This window comes from Hylaeus anthracinus, unplaced genomic scaffold (assembly GCF_026225885.1).
Source record: "Hylaeus anthracinus isolate JK02 unplaced genomic scaffold, UHH_iyHylAnth1.0_haploid 4, whole genome shotgun sequence".
Lineage (NCBI taxonomy): Eukaryota > Metazoa > Arthropoda > Insecta > Hymenoptera > Colletidae > Hylaeus > Hylaeus anthracinus.
Window position 1 is genome coordinate 2,490,275 of NW_026535289.1, and position 19,260 is coordinate 2,509,534.

The following is a 19,260-nucleotide window of genomic DNA, read 5'->3' on the forward strand; positions in this document are numbered from 1 at the left end:
GTCGCTGCACGAACACCTAAGACTGTTTGTACAGCCGATATCTATAGCGATGTGTCACTTACTCGTCAAAGGCTCACGATAATAGTTTCGATAATGCTTCTGGAATTAAATTTGGCCAGCGTTTCCCTGAACGTCATCCCCCAAAAGGAAATTCTATTTGTCTCTAGATCGTAAAATCGTCTTTACGTTTTGGTTTAAGTACAAATCAAGGACTGAACATCGTAATGATGTAAGTAAAATAGGATACAAAAAAAATGGAGCACATGGATTCTTTGTCGAGGTATGAAATCATATCATATCTTCTTTGTTTTGAGACCTCAGGGGCTGTAGCTATATTTAGTTGTAGCTAGAGTACGGGTTTAGCGATCCCAAGGTACCCGAGCTATAGAGGGGGTCAGTGAGTCCCAACGAACTATTGGCATCCCTAATGAGGATTGATTGATATTAATTTATTAGCCTTCTCAGCTGTGTACAATATACAATTGCATCTGAGCTACATTGTTAAAATGTATCCCTTTAACATTCGTTTAAATGTTTCAATTCTTTCGCGTCTCTTCATATTTGCTGGTAAAGCATTAAACAATTTTACTTTTTCGTAAAACATACTCTTTTGGACATGTCTTGTTCTACGAAATCTTATTGCAATGTCTTTGGTCTGAGCCAGAGAATTATGAAGAGAGGTATGTAAAGGAAGGATTAAATAAATTTGAAGAATGAATAAATGCATACTTATGAATTTTTTTCGGAGTCTACAATATAAAGAGCGATTCTAATGTTTTTTATATTAATAATACTATTCGAAAATATTTTTGTATGAGCACTATAAAATTTATTTATTAAATAGTATATTATATTGCGTGAAGCAGTAGAGATCATAAAGTGAAAAAATAACGAAAATGGCCATCTTTTAAATTCAAGTACCCAAATATTCACTTGTTATGACCCTTTAGACTTAAGTTTATAATATCGAAGTATTCATTTTTTGCAAAAATATCTTAGATTGTACAATATAGGCTTAAGGTGAAAAAGTGTTGCAAGTAATACCTACTTCACGGTATCTAGTTTCGCGGTCGGCTACGATCGTTTAGCTTCGCGTTGTATTGAGTCGTCATCTTTGAGTACCAACCCTCATCCACGTTTGAAAGATTATTGTTGGACGTCGAACAACGCCTCGCGTGTCTACGATTCACCGTGACCGTGTTAAGTCTCGTTCGATGTACGCGTATATTAAATTTCCACTCGCCAACGTAAGCGTTCGCCCTTCGCGATGCATTTCTATTTAAGGCCGGATTACAATGGCGAGCGTTCGTTGGGGTACAATTTCATTTCCTCCTCTTGTACGGAACGCTCTAACCTGTTGTTCGCGGTGTCTTTGTACCTTGATTAACGCTGTGCCGAGAGACACCAAATTTGAAAGTACTTTTCCCAGTAACTACAAAAATGTCCGAGACTCTTCTTCATTTACTCGAGAAAATTCGAGAAACCTGCCATTTCTCATTTCTTCTTTGTGAATTTATTTATAGAAATTCTGGGAAATCTATTATTTCTGATATCTTCTTTGTAAATTCGTTTTTAGGAAAGAAGAATTCATTATTTTTCATTTATTCTTTGTAAACTTAATTGTATAAACTTATAGCGATCTATTATTTCTCGTCACTTTTTTCGTAGATTTGTTTACAAAGAAATAACGAGAAATAATGAATATCTTTAGTCCTTCTTGTCTTAATGTTTCTTGTTGTTAAGAAAATGACCCTTATTTTTTGCAAAAGGAGTTACAAAGAAGTGTGCGATAGAAAGTAATATATTTCCCTAATTCCTTGGAAAATAATTTACAAAGAAATCATGGGAAATGTCTCCAATTCCTTGTGAATGTAATAATACTTTACTTTTCCTAGACGTAATATTTAATAAAACCAAAGATGATGATTAGAAGTGAACTAGCTTTATTCCATCATATCTTTAGTACCATATATTGCATACAACAGACCATTGAGAGCACATTATCATATAACATAGAAAATGCCCAAGAGTTTTAATCCAGCAGTCAACGTGTTGTAGCAAATATTGTTAAAAACTGCAATTTAAAGTAGTGAGATAAAGTCCAATAAAAAAAGTTCATCTCCCAGTTGTAGCAGTTAACAAATATCATCAAGGGTCAAAAATGACCCAGCCTCTTCTTGCATCTGATCGAATCTCTCGCTGCCCAACGTCGAACCATTCGCTGTTAATAACAATTATAATTTTATGCGCGCGTTTCGTTTCAACACAAAGAAACCTTCCGCATCGATTTGGAGCTGCTCCATAAATAAATCCAATCAAGTCGAAGCGTGAATCAACGTGTTTCCCCCACGTTACAAAGAACTCTGGATCCTCGAGCATCGAGTCGCGCGTCCTATCTCCAAAGGACGCCAAGCCTTTCGTGTGGTCGCTTCGCGTGTTCCTTTGTCCCTGGGGCGGTTTTCATGGATTTATCTCCATGGCCTCGAATTAGTCGTGGGTCAATGACAACCGCGAAGGCGATAGTTAGCGGGGAATCATCGTCGCGGCGGTGTTCCGCGCTTTTAACTGTCAGAAGAAAAATATTTTCTGCGGACGTGAAAGGAAAACAAGAAACAAAGAGGGACACAGAGGGCGGCGCGTACGAAACCGGGGGAACGGGTCGAAGGAGTTGACGTTTCGTTACTGAAATAGCCTTAAACTACCACAAGTCAAAAATACTCGTGGCGTCCCGCTTGATGTCCAGGAGCGCAGGGACGAAGAGGAGAGGGCACAAGGCGGAGGGTCAGAGTAGCTAGAAAAACGATTTCGTGGCTTCTTCCAGTCTTCTAATTGATTCACGTTAGGACAGGTTTCACGAAACGCGATCGAAATTTAAGGAATCGATTTGGGTAGGATCGTGCGATGGTTTGACACTAATTGGATAGGGTTCGTTTGGTGTTGAAGCAGTGTTCTCTGTGATCGATGAAGATGTCTCGCGTTAGGTGATAAACGATAGCTTGGTCTTCTTCTTCTGTATTTCTTGAAAATTGTAGATTCGTTTGGAGGTGTATTAGATTGATACTCAGCAACTTTTTTTTCTTGGAAGGATCTTCATTTTCCTCTGTACAGATATCAGTTTTACCGTAGAAAATGTGTGTCTACTGTGTTTTTTTTTTTTTTTTTTTTTTTTTTATTGTAAGGTCGTCTCTAAGTTTCACATTCTAAGATAAAAAATTAATTTACGAGCGATTTTAAGAGGACGCAACCTTTTTACATTTTCGTAGAATGTTTTCTTAGCCTGTCCGCTCCAACGTGATTAATTGTAAAGAAAGGCTAACCTTCGGCTTCTGGGAAATCACATGAAACGTGAGAGCTAAATTCTCGTAATAGTCTTCTGGCGAAACAGCGCAAGCATCACGCCTGCTTGTCCACATTTTCCTTTGAATTTCATTCGTGGAAAGTTCTTCTGGCATCCGAACATTTTCTTTGATTACCGCTATTATTCGCCTTCGTCGAATTCAACATTCTCTTCGAGAAACTCAACTTTCCCTTTGAACGACATTTCGAACTTCATGTTCCCTTGATTTGAATAATATGACATTGTGCAATTAGTCTTGAATTTATTCAAGAGTAGGTAGATATTGTTATCGACTTGACGACTGTAAATATTTCATCTGTTTTCTGGGCACGTTTGAAGGTTCGAGAACATCTGTGTCCATTTGTGGGTGCCAAAGTTTTCGCAATCATCACTCAAAATACAATGTACTTTCCCAAACTTAATAAATTGACGTAAATATCGAAGACAAATGAGTTCTGACGAAACAATTGGAATCGAAGTGGTTTAATTTATACCTAGTAAAGAGTCGTTACGAATATTTCTGTAACTTTGTGAATATTTGTCCCATCACCGCAATATTTTTCTTTTCGATACACTCAAGATTACATACTTAACGAAAATGGAAAACTTAGAAAGTCGGATTTGTAAATCCCGAGTAGGTATAACTCCTTAAACACATTTTTCTCGAAACATCATTTTATCATCAGATTGTCAAGATAACAAAAAATCTATCAATACGATCTTTCTGAAATTTAAATATGTTATTTTGAATACCAGTAACTATCGTATGACCCACCACCATCTTTAACAATTGGAAGTTCCATGTTCTTTGAACGTAATATTGTTGACAAGAAGTGAATATTTAGGTATTTGAGTTTAATCGAGCGCCATTTTCGTTATTTGTTCACTTTGACGGTTTATTCTGTTGCATAGGATAACCACACTCACATAATTTAATAAACTATCTGAATTTTTTGTCTGACATAAACCGTTCTCAAAATATCTTGGCAATCATGAAGATACCGTCGACATCGACAGAAGTTAATTTAACGTTAATATAAATCGTGAAATAAATTTTATAAAGTTCCTACAAAAATATTTTTATCCTCTTTCACAAATAATACTATTAGTAGACAAAAATTTTTAAATCATTCTTTCTCTCAAGGACTCGAAATAATTTTAAATTATGCTTAATTTTTTGATCGACACATCAGAAAGACACCTTAAGGGAGCATATCAAGAATGTTTTTCGCACAAGCAATACAAACAAATCAATTTGTTGCTTATTACAGTTAAAATATTACATATTGAACAATATAAAAAGTCAATTTTGAATACAGTTTATTCATTCATATCCGGTATATCCATTGTCAAAATGTGCGCTACAATAAAATCGTTAATATGCGATTCACAGCAATTATATTATACGGTTTATCTCGATCAAAAGCACAGATATATTCAGAAATTAAGAGCAGTTGTTTGTCGGCACACGTAGAAAAAAATGGATATTTCAATAGATAACAAAGATAACAATTGGATTATATAGTTTTCTTATTTTACTGTCAACCAACTTGAACTATAGCGCACGTTTTGACGATAGATATAGTGCTTATGAATAAATAAATTGCATTAAAAATTAATTTCTCATATTGTTCAATATGTATATTTCGACAAATACACAAGTTAATCGAATGATTCAGTTGTTCTCTTAACTACAAATATATTTTCAATCTTTTCTAATCATCATTATCAACAAAATATGTACTCCTTATATGTATAATAAATTGATTTACTTGCTTCGTTTGTTCGAAAAAAATTCTCGAAAAATGCATCTATTTTCGAAACGTTACTGTGACGTGCCCCCCTTAATCATTAGTATACATAGTTCCGATTGCACTCATAAATAATTCCCAGCGAGCAATTTTCTCACGAATCTCCATCTGGCCACCTTTCGTCGATTCGTTCGCGGTTTCGAAACGCGCCGCGATGCCGTGGATCGACGTCGTCGAGTAACCCGCGGAATTGGACGCCGGCCAGCGTCGGGCACGAGATTCACCGAGCGTCTCCGCGAGGCGTGCCGAGCTGTGCGACGCCTGGCGTCGCGACGTCGCTGCTCGGAGGCCTCAGTGTGCCGCGTATCGTCCGATGTGCGTCGCGTAGCGTTAGTTCCGTGCGTTCGAAGTTGCTTGCCGCGCGCGATCAAGACATGTGACGAGAAGAGATTAGAAAATGACGAGCAGAATCGCCGCGATCCCTGGCGCACGGAAGTGGTAAACGCGAACCTAAACTTCGCGGTAATTGCCCGTCGCGATCTTCCCAGAGTTCTTCGTAGATGATTTTTCTTGGATCGAGTTGATTGACGGATACTGTGGAATTTTTAGGATTTTTCAGGAAGAGTATTCTATGTAGGTGGGATTACGGACATTTTTATGGATTTGTTGATAGTTTTTAGGAGATGACGAAACCATCCAGGTGGAACGTCGGGTTCTACTGGTGGAATGCTAGGAATTTTGGTTGGGAATGTTCTCCGTTTTTGAATTGGTGGTGATATCTATGAATTTGGTAGATTTTTGGAGTAATGGTAGATGGGGCATAGAGTTTGATGTCGATGTTCTAAATGGTTCGATGTTGTTTTCTGTTCATGTTGATGGAGAACTGTATAGGATTGGAATACTTTTGAGAGGAGCTAGAGTAAAGAATAAATATGAATATTATTCTCGATTTATTGGGCGTTTTTGGGAGATGGTGTAGATTTCCCATAAGAGCTTCCAGGTGGAACGTCAGGTTCTACTGTTGGAATGTTTTCTGCTTTTGAATTGGTGATATCTATTTAATTGGTAGATTTTTAAACAGAGCAATGGTGAATAGGATATTAGACTTTGATAATTCAATCTTTTTTTATCGAATTGATGGAGGAGTATATACAAGTAGCGGAAGTTTTTCAGAAGAGAATTATGAATATTACTGTTGATCGTTTTGAGAAATGGCGATAGTACACAGGTGGGATATTAGGTTTTACTGGCGGAACGTTAGAAGTTTCAAGGACATCTTCCTTCATTTTAAAATCGATGATGATGCTTACGAGATTGGTAGATTTTCAGAGAAATTATAGATGAGGACCCAAGAATTTGATGCTGAGAAATTAAATGCTTCAACGTCCTTTTTTGTTCAAGTTGATGGTGGAGTCCGTTGTGTCGCCAGAGAGACGTTCATGAAGAGCAATTGATGTAAATGGTGGATTTATTAATTATTTTGGGAGATGATGAAGTTGGAAGATGATGTCAGTAACGTTAAAAGTCCGGCGATTGTAGTCTTCCGTGTTTGAATTGATCGTGGTATCTATGAAATTGATGGAATTTCAGATAGAATAATCAGAGATGCTGGATTAAAGTTTAAAGTAATATATTACTTATACTGCAAAGTAATATATTACTTGCAGTACGAGTAACGAATGAAGATGAAATATAAATATTATTATGGATTTGTTGTTATTTTCGAATAATAGTTAAAGTACTCAGGAATAACGTTAGATTTTACTGCTAGGATATTAGATGGTTTGCAGTTATCTTTTGTTCGAATCAATGGTGGAGTTTATGGGGACTTTTAGGAAGAGGATCGAGTATAGAATAATTCTAAATTGTAATTGTAGATTTATTGTCTAAGTGTAACAAAATTCACTGTTAGAACGTTAGAATCTTCGAATTTGTTCTATGAATTTGCTAGTCTGTAAGTTATCTTTTTGAACAGTGACGAATATAATGAGAATGGAGAACAACGTTAACTGTGAAAACGTTAGATTCTAGCAACGGTTGTAAGAATTGAATTTAATGGAAACGAATTGCTAAGATTAGAAAGCATTAGAAGGTTTTTGTTAGTTGTTTCTTGTTCATATCGATTATGGGGTCCATAGGATTGATATGTTACTATTAAAAATAATGGGTATCCAGAATTTTGAATATTATCGTGGCTTTCCAGTTATTTGTTGAACGTTGACAAGAGTACTAGAATTTCGTTGCAGAACGTTAGAAGCTTAGCGCCAGTCGTCTGTTTTTTAATTGATAGGTGTCCTCAGAATTAATAGATTATAAAGAAAAGCAATAAATATAGAAAAAATTACGAATGTTATTTCGTAGGAGAATTACAAATACATATTATTATGGAATTGTTGTGAGTGCTCTAACCACGATGAATCTACCGAAGACATTAGTGCTTATTGTTGAAACGATAACAACTTCGCATTCGCTTGTTGTCCTTTGCCTTTGAGTTGATACTGTTGTCTGTGAAATTGATAGATTTTCAGAAAAGAGTGAATATAGCAGGACAGCTAAAATGATGAATTGTACTTACATTTTAAAAGATGATACAGTGAAGATATACTGTGATAATTGGACGAAAGATGTTTCTACATGTTATGACATTTTAATACAAAATATAAAGAATAAAATACGCTTTACGACATTTAACAGACAAAAAGACAAATTTTAATTTAAGTTTCTGTTCTTCGTCTGTATATATAAAAATACGAATCTGCATAAATGTCTGTAAGCTAGTGATCACATAATGTGGTGATATCTAATTTCTTGCCATTTCCTTTAATTATAATGAATATAATATATCGACGCATCACTGTTTCCTACTATAGCGTTAGAGACTTCTTTATTCTCTTTCATTTGAGTTAATGGAGGAGTGCGAGAGCTTGTAGATTTCCCATAAGAGCAATAAACGTAATTGCAGCACGAGTATCATGATGGATGTACCGTTATCTCTTTAACAGCAACGAATGTACGCAGATGGGACACCAGCATTTATTGTGCAAAGTTGGAAGCTTCACAGTCTTTTTTGTGTTATAGTTGACGATAAAGTTTCAGAGCAGTAGCAGATTTTTAGGGAAAGTACGTACTTTTAAAATAGAAATACTACTATCAATTCCTACCATTTTGGATTGATATTTAAACAACCTAAATCTTATTTTCCGGAAAATGATATAATGAAAATATGCTATGGATACTGAATATACATAAATGAAGTACAGTTAATCGCATTGGATGCTTCGTTAGAACGTCGATGCTTCGTGTTTGATGCCTTCTTTTTTCCAAGACGATGATGAAATCTCTCGACTAGGTAGCAGACTTTTAATAAAACGAGTGTGGAAGACTTACATACGTCTTCTTATATTCCAGACAATATTAGAGTCGAGCATTAATCTACTATAAAAAATGTAGAATTTCACTCTTCCTTCAGTTGATGACGAGGTCTATGAAATTGGAAACAAATTCCCAGATGTTAAAATATTATTATGGATTGCTACGTTTCCCTAACAACGACGGAAGTGCTAAGGATATATCAGAGTCCATTATTAGAAACTCGTGTATCTATTTATACCCTTTCTATTTTGTTACTATCTTTAGAGCAGCTCGAATACATATTCCATCGACACGATGTGCGTCGAAATAGAAAATGGGATTTCAATCGTGCATCTGTTCGGAGTCACGCGTCGCTGTGTTGTTTAATAAAGTTAAAAGACAGCTGATATATCGAAGAATGTATTAGGGGAGTTTACCACTTGATAAGGTAAAAGAGATCGAGAGGGTGCCTAATATAAATGGATAGGACCAATCTTGCTCTTTTCAATCCTGAGAGTTACCTCTTTAACACGTTGATCATGATTTCACTCATGCATGGCTATCGGGAGATTTTCACTAAGGAATTACACAAATTAAATCTGAAGTTGAAGTGTTAGAAAAAGTAAATAGCGTTTATTGGTGGAATTTAGTAAAAATAAAGGTGGACTTTGGTGAGGTTATAAAAATAGTACGATAAATGTTAGAGTATGTAAAGGGCTTTCCAAAAAAGGCTTTAGGTTTTTTTTTGTGAGTATTTCCATTTTTTTTTTGTTTTAAACGATTAAATATACACGATTACAATTAAATGTGAATGTTAAGGGGGTGTATGCAGTTGTCATAGACAAATTTCATAAATTTTGTTTCATGATTTAAATGCATATTTAAATTCAAGACAAAACGTAATTTTACAGTACAAGGTCTGAACTTAATATATACATTTTTTAATAGGATGTATTTAAAAGTGAAAATGTAAAAGTGAAAATTTTATTAAGGAAAAACGATAATTTTGAAAGTCGTAAACTGACGTTTTTCAGTGAAATCACCGTCATTTTGGTAAAAATCAAAATTTCGAAAAGTCCTTCATCTATTAAACAGATGTTGGCGTCTTTTAATAGAATAATTTCTTGATATGTTCTAGATGAGACGTTTTCAAGTAATTGCGTACACCGACAAAATTTATTTATTAAATTCAATACTTGTACTGTAAAATTACGCTTCATTTTGGATTAAAATATGTACTTAAAATTAATCAAATGCAATGTAATCAAAATCTTTAATTTTAATCGACAACTGCGTGAGACTATTACGACTATATTGATAAACGTGTTTTGTTATCACAAATAAGATCCCAAATATCTTTTCGAAAAACTCTTTAGTTTCCTGATTCTCTCAAAATAAAATTCCAGTCTAGTAAAAATTGTCACTAGTATTATAACTCGCAGTCAACGTGTTAAAAGGAAGAACGAGGTCAATCTCCAATTCTCGAGTAACGAAAAACCAGGAATGACGACGCGAAGGTTTTCAAACTCATAGATCTAAATAAATTCGGACGTGAAGCGTACAATTGCAGAGTAGATTATGAACTTGGCAAATCTCGAATGTTCTCCACTATCGACAGACTTGAATACCTTTCAAATTGTGGCGGACGCAATTTCCGAGGGAAATTCAGATGTAACTTCGATACGAAGTTCGTAGATTCGTAGCTTACAATTTACGACGCGTTTGAGAAACAGGGGAACACTTGGCGAGCAAAGTGGCGAGTTCGAAATTCGTAAAATGTGTTATCATGCTCTAGCTCGTAAACACAGAGTAATGCGCAAGGATTTATCTCTTCTATTTAACGTTGCACTTGAACGCAATAAACGGTTGATCCTGATCGATAGAAAACAAATCGATAAAAGGTTATTTTTTGTCCAATAAAACCTTTATGGGACACCAATGAAATACTATGTGTCTGCAGAGATGGGAACAATTTTTATCTGGATAGAAATTTCGGAAAATATATAAATGATAAAGTTAATGGTTGGTAGGAGCTAGATTTGAATTACAGAGTAAATTATTTCACAAGGGACGGTTGAAAGTTGAACTGTTTAATCGAATAAGCTCACGAGTAAATTGCTGTAGCGATGATTTTGTTTGTTATGTAAACTTTGCCCATTTGTGGGTGTTTATTACATGGCTACAAAATTAATAGTTACTTTAATTCCATGGCAAATTTCGAAAGTGCTTTTGTATTTTAATAGATTGGAAATTATTCTGCTTGGTATGTTAATTTTAATAAGTAAAGAATTAACGTTTTCGACCCTTCAGGTCATTTCAAATTTTCCGCACAATCTTCGGCTTTGTAAAGTGTTTTTAAATCTACCTCTCCAGTGTTTATTTGCATAAATGGGAAAATATTTTGATATTATGTTGGAAATTATAACGAACGTTTTCGAACCTTCGAGTTTGCATAAATACAATTGCATAAATCTATTTTGTGACATAATTTGTAATTTTGATATTTTCTAAATATAAAGTATGGTTCATAAGCATAAACATACATAATCTAAGTTACTTTTTCAAATTTCACCATGATTATTTAAAATAACAAAATTCTTCGTTCGAAAACGTCCGTTTACTGTTCGCTTGTCGAGGCTAACAAAAATATTATTTTTATAAATCAAAGCAAAAATGAACACCCATCGATATTTCGAGCTATATCGTACAGTTTTACTTCCATATAAATCTAAACTGAGACGGATTTTCATTCGATCCACCCTGTTACGTTACGTGTTTATTCGACGCGCATTCATGTCGTGTTTCCTGGAAGTTCGACGGCTTTGACAGGCTGCTCATCTGCATAGTACAAGGCGTTTCATGAAAATCCTGCAAGACACTTTCGCCTCGTTGCTGCTAAACTGATTTGCGGATATTAAAGTTTGTTCCGGTTCCCGAAAACAAAATAAATTATTCGCGCTTCTGACAAGTAACGCGCCACAATTGAAAGCTTCCTCATTAAATTATCTAACAAGCAAAATATACTTGGGAGATTATTTAATAATAGATTTTCTCATGGAGTTTCAAGAAATTTATTAGATTGAATAGAAATAAATTGAACTGATTAGTTTAAAAAACTATTTCTACGTGGTCGTCTTCAAATAGAGTCTTGAATTGCGTCTAAAAGAATTTATATAAAATAAAAGATGATGCAACAGTATTTTCAAAAGTATATTTCACTATGTTTTTACTCAAGTAAATATTTATCGGTTGAATCATCAAGATTCTTCTTTTTTAAATAAATTAATCGCCGAGCTGACGTAATGAAGTGGGCAAATTCGTAGTGGTGAAATTATTTTGAAGCCTTGTAACTGCGAAAAATAATTACGACTGTAACCCTGTCGTTTTCTTGAGTTACGTTATACGTTTGTACAGCTTCCACGTGTCTCAATTAAATTGGAAGCAAAAGTTTGACTTGTGATGTATGCAAAGAGTAGCACTAAAAAATTAAAATCATGAAAAATGGAGGACAAATTTCAAGAAACATAACATTCATAAAGTTTAGATTTTATTCCGAAACAGACTGAAAAAGTCAGACTTGTTCCATTTTGTGCAGTGACTAGTAGAATGAGGCTGCAACAGGCCAGACAATGTTCTCGCGTCTGCAGGATTACTTGACGCATCAATGGACTCTTCTTTTAGTGTACAATGTGTCACAGTTATACTGCTTGATCATTATAGTATTTAAAATAATTTTATTATGGATATTTTATTACGGTGAAAAATTATTTCTCGTAAATTAAATAAATTGGTTTTTGGCTCTTGAATTCGTATCATATTAAAGTATTTTTGCCCATCAAGCAGTTTATCGATTTGTTGATTGTTTTACACGAACAATAACAAAATTCTTAAAGTAAACACGAATATGTACAGGTATGGTGGAATAAAAAAATGTAATACAAGCAAATTGGGTGAAGGAAAATTACTTGTATTGACTAATTTATTAACTAATATGTATTTGTTGTCTCAAGAGAAGAGATATTGTAGGTTTATTTCAACCAATTAGTTAATTCAAATTTCTTTAATTTAATTACATTACTTATTTTATAATTTGTTAGTTTTTTCATATTTTGTATATACATTGATTACATTGTAATTTTACATATTTTTGCAGACTTTAACAACTTTGTTGTGCCTTAGATGATCTAATTAGGTCTAAAACAAGTAGTAAAAATGGATGATTTGGTAGACCAAAATGCCTTGTTACTTTGTATAAATTCTATAAGCAATCAACAAGGGCTAAATTTGATATGGGTCAATGAAAATCAAGAGTTCTATCATAGAAATTTTGTTCACGATGCAACACTATTTCTCATCAATTTCATGAATAGAGTACAGATTCTGGGTTAGGTCTCAGTCTAGTGGAATCCAAGAATTTAATTCCAGAGGTCTTATCTACGCTGCAAAATAACGTCTCGTTAATTCTCTAGATAGAATCAATAACTTGCGTTAGGTAAAATCAAAGATTTCCATTCCAGAGATTTTTGTGATGCAGGATTTCTGTAAAAAAAGTACAGGTTCAAAGTTAGGTTTGGGTTAGATACGAAATCAAAGAATTTAATTCCACAGGTTTGGTCTACAATGCAGAATTATTTTTCACAAATTACCTGAATAAAGTAAAAGGTCTAGGTTAGTTCTGTATGAATTACAATCAACAAATTTCATTCCAGAAGTTTCATCTACAATGTACAATTATTTCTCAAAAATTATGTAATCAAATTGGTGTCCTAGGTTAAATCTGAGTTGAACGCAATTAAAGAATCTTACTTCAGAAGTTTCGTCCCCGAGGCAAAACAATTTCTCATATATTCCACCAAGTACAACGTGTTCCTATGTGAAATTAATTTCCAACGAACCCGGACAATCCAAAATTGTAGCTAAAAATTTCATCGAGGTGTTCCATGCACCACGAGAATTATTCAAAACGGTTCGTCGAGCAGCCCCTTTCGTTATCCCGCGATTAACACCAGCGACACCACATGTTGCTTCAGAATTCACGTATCGTCGACGCGAGCCTCTCGAGCGCAACGCGAGGGCAAGAGGGTCAAAGGTGTGCTACAGTGAAACTAATCGGCAAGTCAAAACAGTGTCCGAGTTCCACGGAAGTTTGAATCGAAGACTGAATCTGTGTCAGACGCGGGACGCTTGCGAAACGTTCCCACGCGTGTGAATCTGCGTGGGTACACCCTGCGACGGGGGTTAGACGTTACAAGAATAATTAAACGCTTCGGTGACCTCGTGGTTTCTGAGAGGAGGACTCTCGGACGACCTGGTGAATTCGCCCCAGGCGGTTTTTGAGGTGTGCTCGAGAATCTCGATTGCTTCAAAGGGCTGGAAGTATCTCGCAAAAGTGTGCACGGAGGACTAAAAGGACCAAGCTGGTTTGAAGCGCTGAGAATCTGTTGAAACATTGAAAGTTCGGTCGGTGATACCCTCGAGGTGGCAATTGATTCCGAAGCGGAGTGCGGTGAAAGGTCGCGTGGAAGATAACAAGTAGGACTGTTCTGGAGGCCTGACCGTTCTTGTGGAATCGTTTCGTAGACTGTGTCGGGAACTACGTTGGAGAACTCGAGGTAGACGCCAAGATGGCTGAGATCTCGCTTCGCAGGAAGACCAGATCAGCCTCGATCTGCGCCCCAGGCTCATCCAGCATGGAACAAATGCTGGAGGGGATGCCTCCCTCGGGCGCCAGAGACAGAGATAAGTCGGACAGGGAGAAGGATAGCGGCAGTGGCACACCTGATAGCAGCACACCTACCAGAAGGCGCAGGCCTGCCACGAGGTCCCAGAGTGCTCGTGTTTCCGGCGCGAATAAGAGCATTCGACGTCGAGCGGCCGCCCAAGGTAACGAGATGATAATGTTGGTAATCTTTTGCTCGTCTCCAACAGTGATTTACCTTGACGAGAGGATGAATGGTATTCTCGTTACGAGGATGCAACGCGGTCAGTTTTGAATACAGAATTTCATTCGTAAATGTTTCGTGAAACTGGGTTGGACTCATTATCGTTCTCCGCGAACGATTTTGGTCAAAAGGAAGAAATCTCGATTTCCTTTAGTATAATCTTCGTATTACGGGCTCGATCAACTTTTCCAACTGTTCGTTTCTTAGATTTTAAAGTTTCACGCGTTAATGGAGATCTCCCACAGATATCAATAATGTATTCGTGGAACTCAACATCGGTGCTCGATCGATTTACGTCGGAATGCTTTTGTTGAGCGTTGGTTAATATTCGCTTATGGTGACTTTAACCGCAATCGTTAATAGCTCATTCAACTCTTAATTATGATATTTTCCTGCTTAAAATTACTTATTTTATAAAGAAAAATTTAAGGAATCAGATTAGGCTTGTTTTGAGTTTTTTAACCGTAGACTTTAGACTTGAAATTTGTAAGATAAGAAGTTGTTTACAATTTTCATGTTGTAAATATAATTGTTCGATCTAAAAGAAAATCTATTTCGAAAGGCGGATCCTTTTCTGTGAAAACAAAAGAAAGAAATGCTTAATGGACATAGTAAATAGTTGTGGAAATAAAAATTAATTTTTGTAGTTAGTTTACGTGGAAATTAAGAATAATTACAAACCTTGATGTGTCATAATTCTTATAATAAAATTTGAATTCAGCAAAATGATAACTTAAACTTTCTCTAATTTCATGTAGATTATAACATACTACAATTTCATTCAAATCTCTGACCTCGATTAGAGAAATTGATCGGTTTGGCGTGGAATGGTCCAAGTGGCTGATATTGATGAAAAAGAGGTCGAGATCCAAAAGCGAGGAAAAAGGCTTTTAATCTGCGTGAATATGGACAATGGCTATCGTTGGTATTAGAATTATTTAAAAATATATTAGAAGGAAGAAAGTGACAGCTTTCGGGCGAAAAAGAGAATTCGACTTTGAAATTGGAGTAAATTTGCTTAATAAAATAAAAGTAGGATAAAAATACGATGTACTCGTATGTTCGAGTTCAAATTCAATTTGAGGTTAGAAAAAGATATGCTAATATACATTTATATATAATAATAAAAATACACATCAAATATAAGTACATATGAATGTAAGAAATATATTTCTATTTTAACACATCTAAATTTTAACGATGCTTTAATAATTACATAAACAGAATAAAATAGGAAAATATAAATATAATATATTATGAATATAATTTCAAATCAAGAAAAAACTCTGAAAACGTTGAAATCTTCCATTAAGAACTTCTAAATGAAATCAAAATTTCAAGTCATATTCTTTAACCTATAAAACATTCCCTCTGAAAGACTATAACCCCTTTTAAATCATCGAACATCACCATAATGTAACAAGGATGTAATTTAATGACAGCAAGACTTTAGAAAATGGACACCAATAAAAATAAACGATCTACCATTAAATAAAACCAGAATTCAGCCTTTATGGGAAATTGCTGGACGAAAGGGTATGCGACGCTTTGTGAATTAATTTTTCATACCGAGGTCTTTGAACGCATTAGCATTATTGCGTGATATCAGTCTGTATCGCGTGGGCGACATCGCACGTTGATGGCACGTGAGAGAGCACGCAGATGAGACTGCTCTTCGCGGTTCAACGCTTCCGACCCTATGTAACCGACCATTTTTAAATTAACTTCGTCGAAGGGTGAAGTGACGTCGCAACCACGTAGCAGGCAGCTCGATTTAACATCACCGAACGCACACGACGAATGCTCTCGCGACGCAGAATGTCCTGCAACTTTTGCAGCCAATGGCTGAAACTGTCACCGTGTAATTTCATCATTTGCATCGCGTAACAGGATATTCTCCTCCATTCCATAATTTGGAGAGTATAGAACACGTGTCCGTTAAAAAGTACGAAGATTTACTATTAACCGTGTCGATTCTTTAACTGAAAATTGTGAAATTAAATGGACGGTAACATTTTGAATAAGTTTAACAGGTTGAATAGATGTAATTTCATCATTTGCTTCGCGTAACAGGATATTCTACTCCATTCCATAGATTGGAGAGTATGGAATACATATACATGTTTATAATCAAAAAAATAAAGGATTGCATTTCAGTATCTACCATAATGACGCGTTAATGGAGATTTCCCGCGTATTATGTTATTGAAAAACAAAATCCTAGATCCTCTTTCGGATATCCTTTTACTATTATAAATGAATTTGCAATTTCTAAATTTAAATGGCACTTTCGGAAATCCTTTTATCGACACAAATTAATTTGATCTTTTTAAATGTAAATTAATGGCCCTTTCGAAAATCCTTTTACTATTACAAATAAATTTCTATTATTGAAATTCAATTGAAAGGTTAGGTGAAATTCCAAATCTATTTTATGGAGGAACTTTGATTTTGTTCCCTCTGCAGGAATTGTCTATTTTTCATGATGACAAAGTAGAAACCCCCTAATCGCTCAAGTCGCTCCGTTCTCGATTTTCGTTTGACGAACGCGAGGGAGGGGAACGATGTGTATCTTTAAATAAGCTTCATTTAGTCTCCGAAACCCTTCTCGGGATCGTATTTTTGAGTTAAATGGATCCGTCGAGCGGCACAGTGTCTCAGCTAAGGTGCACCGGCACCAGGAGCCCCGTTTAGACTGTCAGTGACCTACTACCCAAACGAATGATGCCAGAATAGAAACCGACGCGATTTCAAGCATCCTCCAAAGCAGCGTCTCCCAAAACTGTATACCGTGGAACATTAGCGCTTCACGCGACGCGAACAAGCGTGAAAAAATCAAATTATTTCTTAAAACTGTACGATGAACGGAAAATGTATTCTTTGGTTTGGAATAATAATTTAAATTACAATATTTTTGATGTTTATAGTGACCAGATCTGGTCCCTTTCGAAACCTATTACCATATTATTTTAAATATTAACGCACAATTATAATTATATTATAAACACAATTGAAATAGAAATTTAAATACTGCTTTGAAAGTCCAAATGACACCTTTGAATAACCAAAAGGATCAAATGAAAGAAATATATTTTCGATATTTGAAGCTCACATCGCTTTTGTATTTTTATATATTGTGGTACTATCATTTTCGGTTATTATTCATTACATTGGTACAGGCTAATAATAAAATAGACTTCTCGTAGAATTGAGAATCGATACTCTTGGACGCAGAAGAACAATCTTAGAACTGATTTTCTTACTGAGAAGCTTAACCAGTAGAACCATTGCTCTAAGCTACTCAAGAGTGCCCTCGAGGGAATTACAGTAGTTAGATCTGTTCTTGCGTTCAGTTCAAGAATGTACAGAGCTAACTTTGCCTGCCCATAATAGGGACACTATTAACTGAATTCGAAATCTAGTAACAAGTGTCAATTAAAGCGTGAGTCATTTCTACATTTCGAAAACATCATTTAAATACTCCAATTCTGCAATTCCATGGATAAAATCCGTCTCAACATGATGAACACTGTCGTGTAATTACATCTGATTATCGATACCCACTACTTGAATGCGAGACGGCTTGGTTCAAGACTTGCTTTCTCTTGCGGATAGAGCTTGAGGCCTCGAAACGATATTTATTCACGGTTCGACGAATGTCACTGGGAAACGAAAAAATTCGAGCAGCTTTATAGGGTCTGGTTCTCCTCTGTCGAAGTCCTCTGCCTCGACAAGTGAATTCGTATTCGAATTTATTCGAAACGAGATCCTCAATGAATGCACTCAGCGTGAAATAAAGAAGCGGGGAGCTTGGCCGTGCATCGCGAATGGTTTTCGAGGGATTTTTAGGGTTTGAATATTTTGCAACTCGCTTACCCTCGAATGATTTAGATTTGGGAGCTGCTAGGATTTCCTTGCAGGGCTCAGAGGGAAATAATTTGAACGAGTCGGGGGCCTTAGCTCTGACGAAAAAATAATTGATTTATTCTTATTATTTTTGTTCACAGATGAAAGTTTAACAGCATAGTACAACATGAATAGTTCACGAGTGTTTAATAAATCGACGTTTCGATTATGTAGATGTGTGCCTTTTTGGGGGAAAGTACAATTTTAAATTATACCGAAATGATGATGTCGATGTCAATTAAAATACATGATAGATTATGAACGATTTAATTAAAGTGGTGGTAAAGATATATGCAAATAATTTAATGAACCATTTTAAATTTATACATTCTATTTGATTGTATAAAACAAGGACTAAAATATTATTTTGTCAGATAAGAAACATGTCAAAAATGAAAAATATTAAAAATCTGAAAGATGTACGTGTCTTCATCAATCGTTTCTATTCTTAATAGCTAGATGTTATTAGAATAAATTAAATGCGTTGATTCATTTTTGCACAGACATTCAATTTATAGTACAGTAATTACAGTAATTGCTTCGAGATTGTTATAGCTCGAATCATTGCGTTTCATTTTAGCGTGATGCTGGTAACACTTTACATCACATACAACACTTACATTCAATCGTTTTCAGAGACTTCGGAAGACGTTCGACGTTAAGGTAAAGAACGGAAAATGTTCAAAGAATCGCCACTTACAATCTTCGTGCTAGGTAGTTGCTTTATTTGACCCAGGTTGTCGATAAAAGGTGGGAAATAACATTCGGGGTAGAAAGCGTTACGAACATAACAGGATCGCGTTGAAAATTGTCAGTAAAAGGTTTTCATTAATCGAGATCTACAGAATCTAATATCATCATATTTATTTCGCGTATTATTAAACTATTAGGATACACTACTATCTTGAATTTAGTAGTATCAAGCCATTTAATAAGTTTTGATAGGATTCGTGTTTAATCTATTACAGAAGAA

General features: G+C 35.4%; 1 protein-coding gene across 4 annotated transcripts in view; it reads left to right on the plus strand.

Moving 5' to 3' along the window:
* Window positions 1-5,414: 5,414 nt before the first annotated feature.
* Window positions 5,415-19,260, plus strand: part of LOC128894520 (GTP-binding protein RAD) — a 110,103-nt gene continuing 96,257 nt past the window's right edge. Inside the window, exons 1-3 of one of the 4 annotated variants that reach the window (XM_054156304.1) lie at window positions 5,415-5,610; window positions 13,048-13,107; window positions 13,210-14,322. In XM_054156304.1, coding sequence (XP_054012279.1) covers window positions 14,064-14,322 — 259 coding nt within the window. In that variant the 5' untranslated portion in view covers window positions 5,415-5,610; window positions 13,048-13,107; window positions 13,210-14,063. The remainder of the gene's footprint in view (window positions 5,611-13,047; window positions 13,108-13,209; window positions 14,323-19,260) is intronic. The other 3 variants (XM_054156303.1, XM_054156305.1, XM_054156306.1) reach the window with 3 other exon arrangements.